The 19447-nt window shown below is 38.0% G+C and overlaps 2 protein-coding genes across 4 annotated transcripts in view; one reads left to right on the top strand and one right to left on the bottom strand.

The window, feature by feature from the left end:
* Positions 1-9: 9 nt before the first annotated feature.
* Positions 10-9116, bottom strand: LOC139953097 (uncharacterized). Of its 3 annotated transcripts, XM_071952525.1 has the most exons (7): positions 8957-9079; positions 8236-8429; positions 6284-6379; positions 5862-5946; positions 5086-5421; positions 4097-4285; positions 3884-4002 (listed from the first exon to the last, which is right to left on the bottom strand). In XM_071952525.1, the coding sequence occupies exons 2-7, from the start codon at positions 8323-8325 to the stop codon at positions 3995-3997; spliced, it is 804 nt and encodes a 267-aa protein (XP_071808626.1). In that variant the 5' UTR covers positions 8326-8429; positions 8957-9079; the 3' UTR covers positions 3884-3994. The 3 variants fall into 3 exon arrangements, with proteins under 3 accessions (XP_071808618.1, XP_071808611.1, XP_071808626.1); XM_071952517.1 differs by having other exon boundaries at positions 10-4285; positions 9050-9116; XM_071952510.1 differs by having other exon boundaries at positions 10-4285.
* A 2122-nt stretch (positions 9117-11238) lies between these two features.
* The window catches only part of LOC139934047 (dynein axonemal heavy chain 3-like), a 109994-nt gene continuing 101785 nt past the window's right edge, over positions 11239-19447 (top strand). The window contains exon 1 of the mRNA XM_071928329.1: positions 11239-11397. Within this exon, the coding sequence (XP_071784430.1) occupies positions 11383-11397 (15 nt within the window). The 5' untranslated portion in view covers positions 11239-11382. The remainder of the gene's footprint in view (positions 11398-19447) is intronic.

Genomic DNA, 19447 nt, shown 5'->3' with positions numbered 1-19447 from the left:
TTTGTGTAGATCATTGTATTCTACTTTTACAACATCTTTCTAACCATATCAATTTTATAACAAACGGTTACAAAGACCAACTCGACCGATCCAAAGCAACGTGTTCCTTTAAGTGATTGGTACTGTGGCATTACACTTTAATTTATTATAGCAACGAAGATTGCTGTAAAGTTGAGATGAATTTTAACTCTTTGTGAAACGGGTCACTGAATGTTTGTGATACGCATGGAGATTGGGCATTTAATGTGGTGGGTGTCATGGTACAAAATACTATATTATTGGTACTATTTAATATAATGAATAGGGTAGATGGCCTTAGCTTTCGATCCAATCCGGACCTTCTTCAGAGGCATAAAACAAATACATATCCATTTATAGAAAAAGAGAGGGGGAAAGGGGTTAAGGAAAGGATCCAGAAAGAAGCGGGAAAAAAACAGCCAATCAAAGTTTCTATTTCAGAGACAATATAGGTGGCTATGAACCAATAGGAGTGAAGTGGCGAGGACAAAGGATGTTTAGAATGAAAGGATGGGTTACTTGACCATAGAAGTGGTAAATGTATTGTTCGACAACAATGCAGGGAGACATGAAAGGGTAGGATTAGAGAGCAAGTTGCATCATGAAGCAACTAACAATGGTCAATTAATAAGAATAGCAAGATCAAAGGTATGATGATTTTAAAAATGGGTATGAGGGACCTGTGAAAAAAAAGGGGGGGGGTTTACTTACATGAGATAGTTACAGTGATGAATTTATAAAAACAACTTTAAACAAGATAAATTTATACTTTATGTACAGAATATATACAACATATAAGTTCTAAGGCGGAAGTGAAGTGGAGGGTAATGAGAAGTTATTTAACACCAGTGTTTATGTTAAGTCCAAAGGGTTTGACTGTCTTGAGTTGGTGAATCCAGTGTGATTCTCTATTCTTGCGGTGTGTGTCATCACCATTGCAAGCTTCAATCACCAGAAGTTCAACATCAATGACACTATGATTGGGGCTGTTGAAGTGGATAGAGACTGGGTACGGTTTCTTAGTCTTTATGGAAGAGACATGATTCGCAAAGCGAAGACTAAGTTTGGTCTTAGTCTCTCCCACATATTGTAGCCCACATCTCTTACATGATATGACATAGACTACATTAGACGTGCTACATTCAGAGTCGGTCTTGATGTTGTATGAAGAGCCAGTGGTATGACTCTTCACCTTAAGTGAGGGCTTAATGTGCAGACACGTTTTGCATTTGGAACGGGTACATTTGTGACAGCCCAGTATATCTGTCGGGGTTGTGTTTGGACTGTACCTGGGGGAAGTTTGGTGACAGCCCAGTATATCTGTCGGGGGTTGTGTTTGGACTGTACCTGGGGGAAGTTTGGCCAAATTGGTACTATTTAATAGTGTTAATGGTTTATTAGAAACACTGCAATACAGCGGCCAAAAGTAGAGTTTTCGAAAACAGATACCCGGTTATTACAAACATTAGCAGTATATTACAAACACACGGAAATTAAAAATAGCTACTCAGAAATATATATAAAAAAGCTCTTATGTAAAATCACAGTTCTAAAAAATGTTGACTTAAAAATAAGAATCCACCCATTGCTCATTATTCATATTAGAGAATGTCAACAAGATAGGCCCTAAACATATTATTTCAGTAGACAGAAAAGTGAACAATTTTTCCAATATTGCTAACAGAGCTATTATTAGCTATTTACATTCCCAGTTGAAGATGTATGGAACAATGTATTTATGGTGGGGTTTTTTTAAAGCAAAAAATGATCTTCATGACAAAAATGTTGAGTCTTTACCCGATCATGTGAAATGTGTGTCTTTTCCATACTCAAACCCTTAAAGACAAACGGTTGAGGTAAAGTGGCTTAAGGTGGAAACTTAGATCACTCTTACCAACAGGGTTTTTAATGTATTACACATCATGCTGTGACTGGTTAATAACTATTTGCATGATCAGGTGGTCGTGTTATGTGAACAAAAAACAACATTGTGATTGGTCTGTGTATTCTTGGGGAAAGGTCAAATTGATATTGTTCTTACTCACCAAAGGTACTTTTCCCTAAAGGTCTCACTGTACCGATCACAAGCAAACAATAATCTCATATCTGTGCGTTATTTTTACAACTGAAAGTATCGATGAAAGTGAAATTAGCCTTCAAACAACCTTTTGCTTCATTTAATTCATAATAAACGTGAGTATTGGTTCGAAAAGGGAAATGAAACCATAATATACAGGAAGGGTTTGGGACTTTTCCCAGTACAGATGAAATGTTCAGTTACTTATTGAAGTGTGCTGCAACAGGAAGCTATTGAGATTTGTTTCTGAAGTTGTTTGGTATTCAGGTGGGGAAAATAATTTTGCGACGATTTCACTGCCCTATTTTGATATTTCAAGGGTGTGTTTTAATACGTGTTCTTTTAATACGTGTTCGGTTCCACCGCGGTGACGTAGCCGTTCCAACCAATTCGTAACTGAGTTGTTTGTTCGATTTTAGCCTTGGCTTGAAGATGGTGTACAATAACAAAAATCAACGAAACAAATTCAACGAAATTCTGTCATAAAATGAAAAACCTTGAAGCATACATTATCCAGTAATGTGGACAACACTATAAAAACTAAGTTCCATTATCTGAGAAGTAAAAAAGGTGTACTACATTTTGAAAATATTTTTTTTTCAAGCAATGTCTCCTCAGCTGGTTATCGACCAATTTGTGCGCAACCCTCTGAAATTGTGACGTCAGAAACCTCTTTTTGGTCAGGGTCGCCGAAACACTCGGTAATTCTGTAATTCTGTGGGTCCTTCAAAATAAATAAAACGACTGGTACACTTACTTAAAACAAAACCACCGGATTGATTTGAATTATTGTAGAATCCAAACATGTGAAAACAACTGGGAGGCAATCACTATATCTGCATTCAAAAATATTGAATACTTCGGTTCCACAAGCGACTTTTTTTTTACAGTGTATCCAGGCACCTTATTTTTCCTACTTTTATCTGATTTCCGAATTTTTAACCTTCAGAAAAATCAGCTAAATACTTTTCTACGGCCTGAAAAGTGTAAACAATAATAATATAAAGAAAGCCTCGACCAATGTACATGCTCGTCAGCCTCTGTGCATGCTCGATACATTTTTCCAACTTTTTTCCCATGGGCCAAAATCACACCGCGTATCTATACTGTCCAATATATTGTGTGAGCAGATTGTTGTAAATTTACTTTCTTCTTTGATGGTGTAGGGCCTATGTATATATATATTTTTTTTAATGTAATTTTATTACAAACCAAATTCTTTCAAATCCTATATACAAATTATTTTAGTCTGTGATTTTTTATTTGGTGATGTATTTAAAAAATTGAGAAAGAATCATGCCTGGGTCGAAGTGTGGGACTATAATTGGTGACCCATCTTTAAAGTGTTCTGTGAAATCGAGCCCTGGTGGGTGGGTCCCAGTCATTTTCGACTTCATGGATGCTCCGGCAGTGCTGGGCATGACCTCATGAAGACTTCATTTCTCCATGAAAGGTTAGTTTTCAGCGATGGTGCTAGGTTTGAGTCACGTCCGGAGAAGAGAGGCTCTAGTCTCTGCTTTGGGCGATGGTTCGGCTGAGAGGTGCTGCGATCGTACGGTGGCTGCGGTGAGATGGAGCTGCTGTTGATGTAGTCACACATCTCGGTGAATTGAGAGGAGGCTACACTAAACCTGGAAGGGTATGCCATGAGCTTCTTGAACAGATCAAGGTGGGACTGAGACTCCAGATACAAGGCTTCTTGCGAACAAAGGACTCCACAGTGATTATCCAATCCGTCATCCCATTCACTTATCACATGATCCCCTCCCATGTCCATACACCCTCCAGAGACACAGTTTAGAGCCGCGTGTGGACACCCTTGCTTCCAAACGGGTGGAACTTGCATTCTACCTGCTGCTCCACAACTCCTACAAGCCTTGCCCACATCCGCTCCCACGTCTACACCCCTGTGAAAATGATCAACGGGGTAGACATCAGAATGAGGAAACTGTTGCCTCGGATTGGTTTGCAGTTGCTCAATTGGTGTCTTCGGGTACGAACCTTGCCATTGATGGGGAATCACTTCGGGTATGTCATGGAGATGGCAAACGATGTGCTGTGGTGGTGTTGGTCCTTCTGCAGTAGATATTGTAGATGTGCTGGGCTGACAGATTTCTTCTAAAGATAGGTCTTGCATCGGTCGCTTCCACAATTCAGGATGATCTTGTAATGTGGGAGCAGTCATCACACCTAAAGAGTTTCAGAAAGCAAGAACGATTATTGACAATGGAGCCTAAATGGCATGCGAAGAGGGCAAAGATTCTCGACGTGCGCGCACTTGGTTATATTGTGGTGTTGTATACTCCAAAGATGTCTTTCTATTAAAGGAAACGTTGCCTTGGATCGGACGAGTTGGTCTATACAAAGCGTTTGAAACCGTTTGTTATGAAATGGATATGGTTAGAAAGATTTTTTAAAAGTAGAATATAATGATCCACACAGGTATCACTCAAAACTGTACGGTTTTCTTTTTACGTCGCGAACTATCACGGTCGGCCATTTATGGGAGTCAAAACTTTGACTCCCATAAATGGCCGACCGTGTTGTTGGACGAGCTAAAAAGAAAACCACGCGATTTCGAGGCATATTTGTGTAGATCATTGTATTCTACTTTTACAACATATTTCGAACCATATGCATTTTATAACAAACGGTTACAAAACGCTTTTTATAGACCAACTCGTCCGATCCAAGGCAACGTGTTCCTTTAAAGCGTTTTAGGAGTTTGTTTCATGAATGCTAAAGACCAAATGAAATGCCTTTGATACAAACAGTTTAAGAGCCCATTACCGAGGGCAATCTATTCAGTTGTTTGAAAATACTAACATGTTTTTGAGGTATAAACGGAAAACCTCAAATTTTTATGTATCATAATCACATCAAAAGTGTATAAACTAAAACAATACCAATGCGCGTGTAATCAGTCTGCGTGTAATTCGTCTAGAGTAACGTGTTCTTAGTATGTTGTACGATGTTCTTGTTCTATATACTTTTGTCATGTCCCCCTTTATTTCTTCTGTTATTCTTCATCTCGTCCAGTTCCACGTCGCCCATGTTTAGTCCCGTCAACCCAGCTCGCCCTCGTTTCTTCCATGACAGGATGCAGTAGGCAGTGGCCGCCAGCAACCCAACGACGGCCACTGGGCCCGCAATGACGGCCACACGCCAAGTGGCACTCTCCATCTCGTTCTGTCCGGGGACCGAGTGGAGGAATTGTTGGGTCTGTGGTGGAGTTACTGTCGAGGATATTGGGACTGAAGACGCTGTGGCCAGTGATGTGGTGTCTTTGTTTGCCAGCAGGCGAGTTGCTTGAGGTTGAGTGGTCACTGCAAAGTAATGTTTAAAAGAATTGTTGAAATTGAAAGGATTACAGGTATAATGTTTTTGAGAACTCGCTGCCATAACGCATTAACGTAATGTTATACCACATTGCATTACAGTGACAACAACATCAACTTCTTGTTACCTGTCTAGGTATTCTTATCAAACAAATACCATTTCGTGCTCAATATGATACCATGTCCAATGAGGGTACACCCTTCTGTTCCACTATTTTTTCTCCCCCTATTTTTTCTTGGGATTCCAAGCACAAAATGAATACAAACTAGAGGGGCGGGTGGTGTGTTTACCACCATGTCCCATATCGAACATGGCGTAAGCATGACTCCTATAACAGTATTTGAAATAGATTGTATTCAACTTGCAAGGTGATTGGCACACTGTCAAATAGACTTACACTCACGACATCCCATAATGTTATACTTACCTCCCGGTATAGTAAAATCTTGATATCTAGTTTGACGACAGTTGTTTTCACCGCACACTTCTGGATTGGTGGGTTTTACGACTAGCTTCGGAAACAAACAAAATGAAATTAAGTGAGTTGCAGACCTGCCCGACTGTCATCAAAGAAGTTTATTATGCAAACACTTAAACATAAACATGCTTGAAAAACGGGCTGACTGGGTTGAGAGAGGTAATAATAACATCTATAAAATCACTTCATCTTTAGAAAATTAAAAGTTGCACATACAAACATGTCACACCAAGGCTTTTACAATATTTGAACACCTTTCATTTACTGTCATCATTTTCTGAGGTCAAACAATGAAACTACTCGCCCCCCCCCCCAAAAAAAAAAAACTCTGCCAATGATAGATCTTTTTGACTTCACATGCATGTTGTTACCTTCAAACTATATGTTCCTTCTACCAGACCTGAAAACTCCGTCTCACCAATCAACATCCCCTCCGAATTCCGTTCATGCGAAAGGCCGTTTGGATTCTGTGTACCATAATAAAACGTACTGAAAACTCAATGGATTTACATTTTTTTAAGAAGAACTTCATTAACTTTTACTTATATTCTTCTCTTTACAAATGGCTCTCTTCTAAATCACGGCTATGGCTTCGTTGTGTGACTTCTAGGACCGTCCACCTGGTTGAAGTCTAAAAATGTATGTGTGAAAATAGGCCTACCTATAGTTTCGAGAAGGGCTACACAATAATGTGTTCAAATCTATCTATCGGATATGGCCGTGGTCGTTGGCTACATATATAGCGACAACTCAAGAGGACTTTTCGTGGTCAGAATAATTGACCTGGATTCGAGGTCCAATGGCTTGACTCATTTTGTCAAAATTACCCGGAATCCAAGTAAAATCCAATTGCTCTAGCAACTTTCCTGTGCGGGATCAGCCTTCATAGGAGTGCAGTCTATTTTATCCAGATTGAATTTTGGAGAACAAAATTTAATAGTCAGGACACATTTTATACATGAGCTTTTTAAATGTTGCATACAGGTATACGTGAAATAAATAATGCCATCATGGTCCTAATGATTATAATCTCGGTAAAATGGGTCCAGTTTTAAAAACGAACATAAATTTGTAAACTTTAGGGTCTTTCTAATGATGAAACTAATGGAACCGAATCCAAATTCGACCGTTGGGACCTGTAGGCCCTTGAAGATCACAGAAAAGATACCTGTATCAGCTTAGAAGAATCCCCACCCTCCCCACACCCAATAATATTTACAGGGAATCCACGCAATCGGGCACTGGATTCAAACTGGTGTCCATAAAAGTAAAAGGCGGGAAACGAAAGCAGTGAGTCAACCTGAAGTCATTCAATGAACAATGGACCAAAGTTGTTATATCAATATTATATCAATAATTATGGGGTTTATGTTCTTTACTTAGGTTGACAAACAGCTTAATTTATTTGCTAGATCTCGTCACTGAATATAATAAATGTAAGATAACAACTGTATCGAAATAGGACCCCAAAACAAAGGTAATCTGTACTGGATAGGGGCCTACAGAACGCGTTTTGTTTTTATAGGACCGTAAATGAAAGTAAGAAAGTGGTTTTGGTCACGCATGGAGCTCACCTCCAAGGGCACCTGCAGTATGCCAATCGAGACTGAGACAATAGAGACAATTAAAACTGTAGCCGGATCCGAATTATAGCTTCGGCATTGACTATATGGCCTGCACGCTGGCTTGATGTTGGTATCATTATTAACATGAGTTGTGAGTAGGCTTACATCATTGTTGATGTTGGCAATGATGACCTTGCTCCTACAACCAACAAGTAAATTTTCAGCTCAATTGTTGGTTTTGTGAGTTTTCAATATAGTATGATAGGCCTATGTTCATGTTTTTCGTTAGAATTAATTTTTAAAAGGGGACACAAACCTGAACATGGACAGAATGATGGCTCCCCTTCTTGCAAGAGGCATTTTCCGAAGCTAAATCGGTCCCTGGCTCCGGCTTGGGCCGGTGCAATGGGTCCAAGCTGGAGCCTTATAAGCCAAAGTTTACATAAGTCATGCTTGTTGATCTTGTAACGTAGTCTAATGCATGTAATTTTTAAGACAATATCATTTATCAAAAATGAAGATGCCAGGATTATGTGAAGATTTTAAGGATCATCTGTCGTAACATTTTATTTTTTTAGCTCACGTTTCATAAAGTAACTCAGACTTTGTTTGCTCTTTTTAATAAGTGGTGGAAAGTATGGGGGACTTAGTTATTTGTTTATTTAAAAAAAAAAGTTTAAGTGCACACGGGGGAATATCGTAATTGTGGTGGAAAAAATAAAACTTGAATTGAATTGAATTGAAAACCGAATACGTACAAAGTGCACGTCATTCCAACGCTCAGTCCATGGATCAGTTCGGTTGATAATCACACGATATCGGTTAATGTTAAGATTTGGTTCAGCCATGTCAAACGTGACCCGTACGCTGTCATTGCCGATTACTATGGTGGTGACATTAGTTGGTAACCATTGTCCCGTCGAAACGGTGATGGAACGTCTTGAGGGGGAGGCTGAGGTTGCAAAAAAGAAAATCGGAATACACGGTGAAGTAATGTAATTATTAATTTAAACACATACATACTGTACGTTTAGAAGGAAAAGCCTTACACGGCAATTGTGGGCGAGTTAAGAATGAGTTAAAAGTAAGAAAAGACACGTTATATCCTTAAATATCCGTAAGGGGCAAATTTCCTTCAAATCTTTCAGAACATTATTTGCAGTTTGGAATTACTGTGAACAATTCTAATCTACTAAACTCAACTCACTCAACAAACAATAAATACGTATGTATTTGGTTTGCGGTAACATCATTGTGTGTGTCTACTTGGTAGGTCAAACTTGTTCTTAGAGAACTGTCTTTCTTATAACAACGTAAACAACAACGTAAATAACGTAAATAACAACGGATAAACAACAAAATTACGGTAACAACGGTTTCATGAATAATATGAGATTTTGATTTTATTTAAAAAGCACAAAACAAGTACTAGTTTACCGGTCAATGTTTTGAGGAATTTCAAGAGAATAATGTATTTACCGTAGATGTAAGTTTGAGCGGAAGAAATGTGAACACACTGTAGCAACGAGATCTGTAACAATTAAAAAACGTTTTATTTTATTTTAATAATACCTTCATCATGTATTAGTGATTAAAACAAAAACACGATCCTGAACGTGCAGTATAGTGTGGCTTCCTGGGTAGGGTAGCGTCATAGAGTTATATATAAGAACTAGAGCGCGCACTGGCCTATATACGCGCCCCGGTATGCGAGCAGGCGGCCATTTTCTAAGTTGACAAAACAGCTATCTCACAGCGTGTGTTTGTGCGGCCATTTTGTAAGTTGAACAAACCGCATCGCATGAGCGTTCAATAAAAAAAACCTCAAACGTGTATTTCATATTCAACGCGCGTGCAGAATGACGCGCTTGTCATCTTGCGGTCCCGTGGCGTTTTTTGTGCACGAAGCATCACTCGTGCGCCCTCTAGTTCTTATATATAACTCTATGGGTAGCGTTCATTTATCAATGTTCTTTACTGCTATTGGAAACGTGGGACCAGACCAACGTGTTTTTACACGGGGTCCAAGTCCCCGTCCCCCCTAAAAAAAAAAATGGGCGAGATTCATAACTATTGGGACAGGGCGTTTTCATTACTTTCGGAGAGGAAATACTTTTATTAAATTAATTTTGTTTTGGGAAAATGCAAAGCCAATGTACAAAAACTATTTTGTGTCAAACAAAATGCCAACCATTCCCCCTTTAAAATTAACTTATATCGAACTTTAGATCACCTCGCGCACAGAAATACAGCTTGCACCTGTATTTTATATAGAATGCTTGAAACTGAAAATTTGTGGATGCATGTTGGGCCGTGTTTTATGGCACCGCCACGTGTTCCCACGGTAAGTGGTTGGATATTGAACTTCCCTTTTGAAACTGAAGTTTGCAAGATTCTCGAAAGTTTCAATTTGACAACTTCCAGGAATGTAATCGACTACACTGTGCTGCAATGTTTTTTTTTTGTTCTTGTTGGTGGTGCGTGTGGTCGCAGTGGTGAATATCAATTAAATTTATTTATTAATTTTTTAAACAATTTAATGGGTTTAACAGTATATAACGTCGAAAAAAAACCGATAAACCATTTGTAGACCATTTGTTTGGCAAATAAAGTGTTGCTGTTCTTACCACGATATTCACAAGAACAAAGATCACATACCACTGGTCTTTAAAAAGGGTGATTTTGACTGATGTAAAAGTTCACCCTGGTTGGACAGCACTGGCTGTGAGAGGACAACGGAGATTACATGCGGTTCGAATCTACATGAGGCAGTTGGGGTTGGGTAGATCCTACCCCATACCGTGGATTAAGCCTATATATAGTAAACGACTATAATCAAACAATGTGAAAACATGGTAGCCTACTTGCCTCTGCCATTATAACAACTAGTTGCAGCATGTAACACGCTGGTGACCGTCTGTAACCAACACTGCTAGTCATGTCCACGAAGATTATGTTGCTCACAACAGAAAGTAACAACTCTAAAAGGAAAGAAGTTTTAGTGTTATCATTCCAGCGCATTCGTTTCATACAACCACTTCCTTCTGTATCTCAGGCAATTGTGACAAAACTGATATTAACTCAAAGTTAATATTATAGCTACACAATGAAACTGTCATTCGCAGCAAAACTTAAAATAGGATGCATTGTTTTTGCACAGCCTTGCGTAGGCCTATGTATCTTGTTTCATAGATTATTTATACATAATATTATTGAAACGAGTTAAATGATATGAGGTCAAGGCATTCAATTGCATCAACATCATTTCGTACAATGAGAATGTTTAGAAGAATTCGCTAATGGCCATACAACTTTCTGAAAAACAACACAAATTTTCAGTCAAAAAGTTCACTAATTATGAAAATAATAATTATTGTACCTATATGAACGGGATTAGATGATTTATCATTCACCCACATTGTTCCTCTTGATGCTTCCACTTTCCAAACTTAAAAGAAAATTCCTTCATTTGACATCAGGTAGCTAAACATAGACAATAACCGTTCCTACAAAAAGATTGTATGTTTTTGTAATGTTTTCGCATTTACATACGGACCTTTTTTTAACTAAAAAAAGACAGATCGAAAGCATATCTTAACCCTGACTTTAACTTTAAACCAATCAATTGTTGTTATTTTTTTCTAGGGTTCTACGCGAGGGCCGTGTGTTTATTTCTGAACAGCGCCCTCTATTCTCATCAAAATAGCAACACAAGGATTTTGACATGCACACCTCTCCACATTGTTGTAGTATGTCGTGTCGTCTGTAACACTAACTTTTTAGTGTGTGTTCTCTCTTACGTACTACCGCTTCTCAGCAAAGTACACTTGAAGGAAAACACACTTGTTTTGATTGTAAACGAGGAAAGGATAGTATAACTATGACCGGATGATAAACGTGCTGCCATGGGTAGTAAAGAGGTAAGTAAAGCTTCCTTTTCTGTTGGTGCATTATCGTTTTCAGTTTCATAAATACGTCCCTACACTCCAGGCAGCCTACTGCTTTTTACACATTGACCGGGCAACCACCACACGTCCCCGGCCCTGTACTTCCGTGGTTACTACGGTGCCAGTACACAGTGTGACAGTGACGAACTGTCCACGAGGGCCCGGAAGGGGGTCTCTGTCCTTGCTGTATGGGGTGCTAGTTCGCTCTTTGTTTTAAAAGCCTTCTATGAATTAAGCATTTCACCAAAACTTCATATTCTAAATACAGGAACATTCATCCTGGCTGTGTTTTGATGTTTGATTGTAGTAATATACTAATTAAAAGGAGTTGTTTTGTTGCCCTTTCTTTCTTTTATCTTGTGACAAGACGAATGATGATGAAGGTCAGCTGAAACTGGCAATTTAGCTGAAACTGCATGGAGGTAGAATTAGAAATGATACATGTATGGCTACAATATGAACAAGTGTTCCACATACTATACTAGAAACAGGACATTTTTATTGTACCGTGTGTGTTTATTTATTATAGACACAATTACAAGGTTTCAATCTGAAAGCTCTCAGTCTCTCTAACCTGTAACCTGAGCCAATCCTCTAGGGCTACATTAGTCCTGGAGAATATTTTTCTCCTAAATGCTGTATAAGTTTTACTAAAAATTGCTGACTTGGATTGCTGCAATTGAAAAAGAGCTGTCAATAATATAATTATAGTAATGGCAATGATTTTAAACCGATTACCCTCGTAAAAAACTACTTAAATGTGAAAAGAAATTCCCGGGCAATAACTTTGTTGAAATTTAAAAAAAATTCAGCAAAGATTTCGGAAAAGTTGTTCCCAGCATCACAGCAAAGTGATTCTTACCATAGGGTTTATACTACCCTAGGCCTACATCAGAACTAGACTTTTACTCGATGCCCTCTAATTCTACCCATTTCCAAAGAGAGGATTGTCGGACAATGTGAGGTACAAAAGTGGCCTTTCACAAGTACCTATTCACGATGAAGAATGCTTTTTATGTGCCAACTACACTTCAGCCTACAAGAAGCCTTAAATCCGATGGCTTTTCAAACTAACCTCATTGGTAGGGCTACATGTACCATGAAAAAAAAAGGATTTGTCCAATACTCTGTGAAGTAGGCCCGTAAATAACAATGTTTTTTTAAATTGTATAATCTCGCTTAAAAAACTCAGTACTCATCCTAGAATATTAATGATTCAGGTATGATGTTGGGGCCTTGGAATTGGATGGAAAACAGTACTTCGGAACAAGGACAGGAGTACGTGGTCTGGCCCACACATTAGCTAAAGTAACTGCAGTAGATTTAAAGGTTTTTCTCAAACTCTACAATTTTGTAGTGTAACTGAAATGAAGGAATCCTTGTGTTTTCTCTACTCTATCAGTAGTGATGTAAGTAGGTCATCTGTCAATCTTCCCAAAAGAATAAATGACCTACATACATGATCTGCAGGGATGTCCATTGTCCAACTCTACCAAAGTGTTTAGACTGTGGCTGTGGCATTCATAAATAATACTTTGTAGGTCATCGGTCAAACTCCCCAAAAACAACCAGAACTGGTGATTGACAGTTTGTTAAAATTTCCAGTTTGTTAAAATTTCCAATATTCTGCCAATATCAACACCTGAAAATTCAACGTTTATAAACAGAACTATTTTATGTCAATGTAAGTTCTTGCAATTTTGAGTTTGAGTGAGCAACCTTTGAACCTTCATATATCCCTGTCTAATCTCACACTGTCATCAATAAACCATTCTGGATGCATTATTTTCACCAGCCACTGATAGTGTCTATGGTAGCCATTCATGGGTCAGATCCCATTGTAAATGAGTGACATCATATTGATCTGCTTATAGGAAGTTGTATGGCTGTGCCCTGGAGTCCTTTGGGCAAGGCGTGACCTTGATGAGGGAGGATTGATTTGGTTCCCCCATGAGCCTGTAGCCTAATATTACACTCCTCTAGGATTAAAGGACATGGCTAAAATTTTGCGCTGGACCACCCGAGGCCAGTGATTTTAGCCCTGGGCCAGTTAAACTCATGACTGGACAAGTTCGGCGGTCTTGCGTATTTGGATTGAACAATAATATTGGATTATACAATAATAAGTAACTGTACAATTTAAAAACATTTTGAAATTCAAACGTTGACTGAGTCTGATAAGTGTTCTTTTATTCTGATTGGATATCAAAACATATTAACCCATTTTTAAGACAAATGAGATAAGTCCAAACAGTAAACATGGTAAACTTTGTTGAAAGTTCTTTCTCAGTCATTTAGATTCTGGGGTTGATAGTCCTAACTTAAGACTAATCCTAGGAGATATCACAAACATATAGCTAGTCCCAAGTTAGGAAGAGTAACTCTTCCTAACTCAAGATAAATCTAGTCTCTTTGTGAAGGTCTTGTAAAATAAATTCGGGTCCAGTAAAAATCTTGAGCTACAGGCCCTGCTGTCTTGTGGTATTTTACCCCAAATTTGAGCCCTGAAGGGTCTTAGACCACAGAGTACCATTGACTTGATTGAGGTGCAAAGTTTGATGCCCCCCGATTGACCCCTAGTGTACCCAGTTTAGGGGTGCACCCCATTAGAAAACGCTTCTGTGCAAAATGATAAACATTCAAAACATGTCTAAAATACTTCTAAAATACTCAGAAGTATCACACATATTTTACATCAAGAGGAAATTGTTTGTTGACCATCTGTACAGGGTGTTAAATGTCTTTCTCTAGGCTTAAATGCCCTAAACTTTGCAAATTTAATAACTCTTTTTTGTACTTTTGTTAATTGTGTAATGTCTTTCTCTGTCTAATATACAGTGTTGTCTATGTGAAGCATCGAGCATGATAGTTCAATTACCTGTTTTTTCCCTTGTTTTGTTTTCTCTTTCTGTTGTGTATCTTGTGGTGTTTACTTATATTTATCATTTTAAATACACACAATGTGGACATAATGATCAGTTGAAATGGATGGGTTACCCTCTGTAGAGGTTTAAGTTAACAAATTAAGCAAAGTTGTATTTTTCCCCAAAATGAAGATTATTAACCTGTTTTAAATCTTGACAAACAATTTCAGGCAGAATTTGAATATTTTTGTTTCAATGTTGGGCTGAGGACTGAGAAATGCACCTTCAAAATATCTAAGCTTTAAACTTTCCAGTGTTTAAGAAGAATATGCACCAAAAAATGATACAATGCTCTTTGCGCAGTAGTGCAGTAGTGAACTGTCACGATGAAATGAGCTGAAAGTCGCACTGTGCCATTTCCCAGTGCACTCTCATTATTTGGAAAGTCCTACTTGTATGCATAAAAACAGAAATTGAAGGTTCTGTTGTGAAAATAAAAAAACATATATTGGGGAGTGCATTAATAATTTATTCAAGGTTGAATGCGTGTAAACTGAGGCTGCACTTTTTACTTCACAAAAGAAATACGGTTACTCGATTAAAAACAACAAAGAACAGAAATTGAAAGCACTATTGTGATTTTGTTAAATGAGGGAAATATACTGTTGCAGTGTTTCCAGTGCATCTTGTCCTTGGGTTGGGATGTTTGCTTTAGTTCAGTGTAGTTCTTTGTTTCATGTGGTATGGATTGAAATTGGATATACTTGTTTGTCTTTTTTATCTAATGATTTTTTATCTAAATAACGATTCCCTTCACATGATGGTTTCGCTCACGTCTTTGGTCAAAACTTCTGCTAACGGAAGATTTTGTCATAGGTCCAGATGACAAACTTAACAATGTTTGAGAGGATTTTACCAGGCCCAAGGGACCTTGGACAACTTACAAAAATGTGTTCTCCTATTACACAAAGTGTATTTTGAAAGAAAAATTGCAACCATGCTAACATTTTGCAAGGACCCTAATTGTTCCTGGTGAAAGTAGGTTTTTGGAAGCCAATAATGCTTAGACCAAATACAAGGTCACAAACTTATTTTTAGCAACTTTTAAAGCACTTGGCTCAGTAGAAATACAATGGAGTTTCATTTGGAACATTCAGTGAGAACACGCCCTTCTCTGTCTTGCAGTGCTTGATACATCAACCAAGGCTCAAAATGCCAACTGAGGAAAATTTATCAGGGTTACAAATACACACACACCACCACACTGCAAACATGCTACCCAGCAGTACTAATGCAACAAATGTACACCAATCAAACAAATATGTGACCCTTGTGACAATTTAAATTTAAGACACAAAAGTATGGCATCATATAAGGTTACATGTACTCTGAAGCTTTTTAGGAAAGAAATTTGTATTTTGGGCTCTATAATTTGGTTTAGAAATTGAATTTGTAGTGTTGCCTACAGTGTACAATTTTGTTTTAAAAACTTTAAATCTAGTGAGGCTTGTGGAGACAACATGTACCTAACTCTCTTGAGTTGAGGTTTTTCTGAATAGAACTAGTGGTTTATACAAGTTCAACATTTCAGGAGACCGATAGTTGCAAATGTTTCTTGGTTTTATTCAGTCAGTCTTCCTGCCATTCAGATGTTCTTACTGCATAGCACATCAGTGCCCTGTTCTGATATTTCTGCTTGACTTCCCTGTTGGAGCTTAGTGTATTGTTTAATGAGCTGGAAAAAGACTGCAATGCTTGACTGATCTAGGGAAACTACCAAATAAAACCATGGAGCAAATAAAACTGACCGTTGTTACTTGAATTTAGAATTAATACAATGATAATTTAATGCCAGGAAGTCATTGATCTATAAGTTGTCAATCTTCAGGTTTATTTTTATCTACTTTTTACTTCTCTTCACACAAAGCATGTCCAGAGTTTGCCCAAACAGTCAAAATTGATTTCTGAGTTAATCTTCCATGCACTGCATGCTGTGCATGAAAGCGTCCGTGAGTGAAAGAATAACTATGGCCCAGCAAAGGCCGATTCCTAAACTCAACTAGCAACATTGAATGAATGAAGCTTAGTCACTGATTTTCTGTGGGCACAAAACTGTTTTCAGAAAAGTCAGGGGGATTTTCCCTCTGTGTAATTCATAGAGAGTTTTATTGTCAATGGGACTATTTCATGGTGGTGTTTCAAAGGAAGCACCGCTTTTATTTACTGTGTTACCAGGACTACAGTCTAGTGGTTTATAGTGAGCTTGCTGCAGGCAAAGTTTGGCTTGCTTGCTTTGGTGCATGGAGTTGAACTGTTGTTGCTTTATTCATTATTTCTAAACACAGTTCATGGGTCATGGTTAATGTTTTTCTTCATAGCATTATAACAAAATACAGAAAGACTCTGCTAGGGTAAAAACAAAAGTTGGGGCAAGTTGCGCCATAAACGCTGCCCAAGTGGACTTATGCAGTTGCAGGTCACCAATTATTGTTTTTTTGTGTGTGCAGAAAACCATATGTCCAGAAATGTTTTTTTTAAAGCAAGTGTGGTAGGCCTACTCAGCAGAGGAAGCAAGACTTGAGCTTTTCCCAAACCTCAACTGTTGCTCCAGCTCGGGTCTGTCATCATTTTTGAGGTGTATACATTTTGTACAGTTATACCAGCATCATCAAACGAAGCCCAGAGATGGAGCCTTAGCTGAGGTTTGGGAAAAGCCCCATGGCAAACATACATTCAATAAGCTCTAAATGGGTTGAGTTTCATTCACATGCAAAAAAATAGCAAAAATGATTGATTTACAAAAACATTTGTTGTTGTGTTCCCTTTAAAACAAATCAGTTTATTGAAAAGTAAACCAAGTCTTAGTGTAGCTCTATTTAACACAGTGAGAATTTGCAATCATGTAAGGTTGACTCCACACCATTCCACACATAAATTGTATTTGAAAATACAGTGTTTTTTTTGGTAATAGATGTTTTATAGCATCTTTTGATTTTGGAAAGGTTATATTCACATTCTGTTGTCACGGATACTTTTGAGTCACCTGTACTCTGTACTTTTCTCTTCCTCTGTTATCATATTTCATGTAAACCTTATAGTCCTGGCTATTTTATTTCATGAATTCTCTTTGAACTCTCCGAGTGTTTTGGGTGAACGGATGTTTAAAGCTTGATATTTAAGGTTATTCACATTTTGTTGCGGATTCTTTTGAATCACCTCTTTTGTTGGTTTTCTTAACGACTGTTTATTTTTGGAACTGTTGACAACTTGCAATACATGTAATGATACACTACACAGTCCTTAATGGATCATGGTTTTCGTAACCATTGAGGCTGGGAGTTTAATTGTTTGTAATGAAATGGAATATGTTTGAAAGTGTAGTCAACTTCAATGCTGAGTTGTCCCGGGTACATCTTGTGTTCAGAAGTCTGATTGTGAAAGTTGTTCTGCGTAGATGCATGCACACGTCTTGGGGGATAATAACCCTGCCATTGTAGTTCTTATCAAGCAACATTTTCTTTTGAGTAGCAATGATTAAGTTTGTTTTTTAATGATATTACAAAGTATTGGTTCTTAAATAATCCTAGTAGCTAGATCAAGTGCTTTACAACATTTTGTGTTCATCGGGCATACTTTTTAAAAACTTTCTCAACCAGGAGCATACAAACCCAAGCTTCATAAATTAGCACTGAGGGGTTAATCTGACACGTATATTGTCCAGCCCTCTCCAGGTTCCATTGGTTTTTTTATACACCTGGGTTAAGATAAGCAATTATGGCTAAGTGCCTTGCTCAAGGACACAAGTGTCACAACTGGGATTCAAATCGAACACTCGATGCAGCAGACTGCTTGCAAACATGACGAGAATAATTAGCAACCAAGGTTGTCAATACATCAAAAAATTTTACTGATTGACATGAATGTGTCCTCCTTTATAACATTTTCTGGCAGCGAGTTCATTAAAAGTGTACGTGTCTGGTGGCACAACTGTGCACAGAATCACATCATGTGTAAATGTGTTCACCATATTATATAATATTGCAGGCTAATTTTCATGGTTTTTCTATCATTATAAACCACAGAGGATGATATTGAAGGATCAGACTGTAGGAGGGTTAAATTGAAAAATGCACATGGAGTCTAAACAGAAATAATTAGGGCACATGATGCCAGAATGTGGCGGCTGAGTGTGCAAGCCAGGGAGTCATTGTTTACGATTGCCGAAAATGCATAGCAACTGTAGCCATAGGTATACGTGGGGAGTGAGCGTTGCTGATCAGATAATAACTCACTTGTTAATGTTGAATCATGTTTGCATAAGGGATATATAACAAGAGTAGTGAGCAAACAGACAGAGATGAACCCCAAGCCTAAAGATTAATAACAGTCCAACTCCAGTGTGTTGATTCATCAATCTGATTTATCATTGAAACAAGCAGTGCATCCTCAGCACACTATGAACATTGACAATTCACTACAGTCCTCGTATTTCTCAAGTAATAAAACCAAAAAGGATCTGACTTGGTAATTTTCCAATAACTATGGGTTGAACCAAGGTATCAGCCAGGATTTTGTAAAAGGGTGTCAACATTTTCTGGAAATTAAAAAAATGGGTGTCCAAATTGTTCACTTACAATACATTACATGTTTTAATTTGCACAAGCATGTTCAACAGTGTTAAGTATGAGTGAAGTCAAAAGAACAGGGACAAGTCTGGATTTCATGGGTTGAACAAATGAAAATTTACAAAGCAGGATTTGAACCACCGACCCCTGGGTTGTCGTGCCAGCACGTTTACCAAGTGAGCTATTTACAATGTAGTTCTAATGTAAAGCGATCTCCTTATTTTGTAAATATCTTTGATTGGGGGTGCCAGTCATGAAGCCAAAAAATAGGTTGACCACTAACATAAGGATCAGTCTATAAATGAAGATCACAAAATAAGGACCGCCATTTCTTTAAATGTTGGTCACTGATGAGGACTGGTTTGTAATGGCATTACCCTTGGTCTTGCCTCACAAAACATTATCTTTGTTTTATCTCAACAGTTTCACCCAACTCTTGTTACGAGATATGAATGTTTTTATAAGAAATGAAAGTACTCATGAAAGTTCATCTGTTTGTTTAATTGGGGGAGTTGGGGGGATGAGTAGAACAGT

Source organism: Asterias amurensis, chromosome 2 (genome assembly GCF_032118995.1).
Source record: "Asterias amurensis chromosome 2, ASM3211899v1".
In the NCBI taxonomy this organism is placed as follows: Eukaryota; Metazoa; Echinodermata; class Asteroidea; order Forcipulatida; family Asteriidae; genus Asterias; species Asterias amurensis.
Note: the sequence above shows the minus strand (reverse complement) of the source record. Positions and strands in the feature narration are given on the sequence as shown.

What these genes read in the sequence shown, in the direction of transcription:
- LOC139953097 (XM_071952517.1), bottom strand. Translation starts at nt 8,325, where the DNA reads ATGGCTGAACCAAATCTTAACATTAACCGATATCGTGTGATTATCAAC. An exon ending in GTTGGAATGACGTGCACTTT is followed by an intron (nt 6,380 to 8,235) that starts GTACGTATTCGG and finishes TATGGTACACAG; the next exon opens with AATCCAAACGGCCTTTCGCA. An exon ending in AAGGAACATATAGTTTGAAG is followed by an intron (nt 5,947 to 6,283) that starts GTAACAACATGC and finishes TTGTTTCCGAAG; the next exon opens with CTAGTCGTAAAACCCACCAA.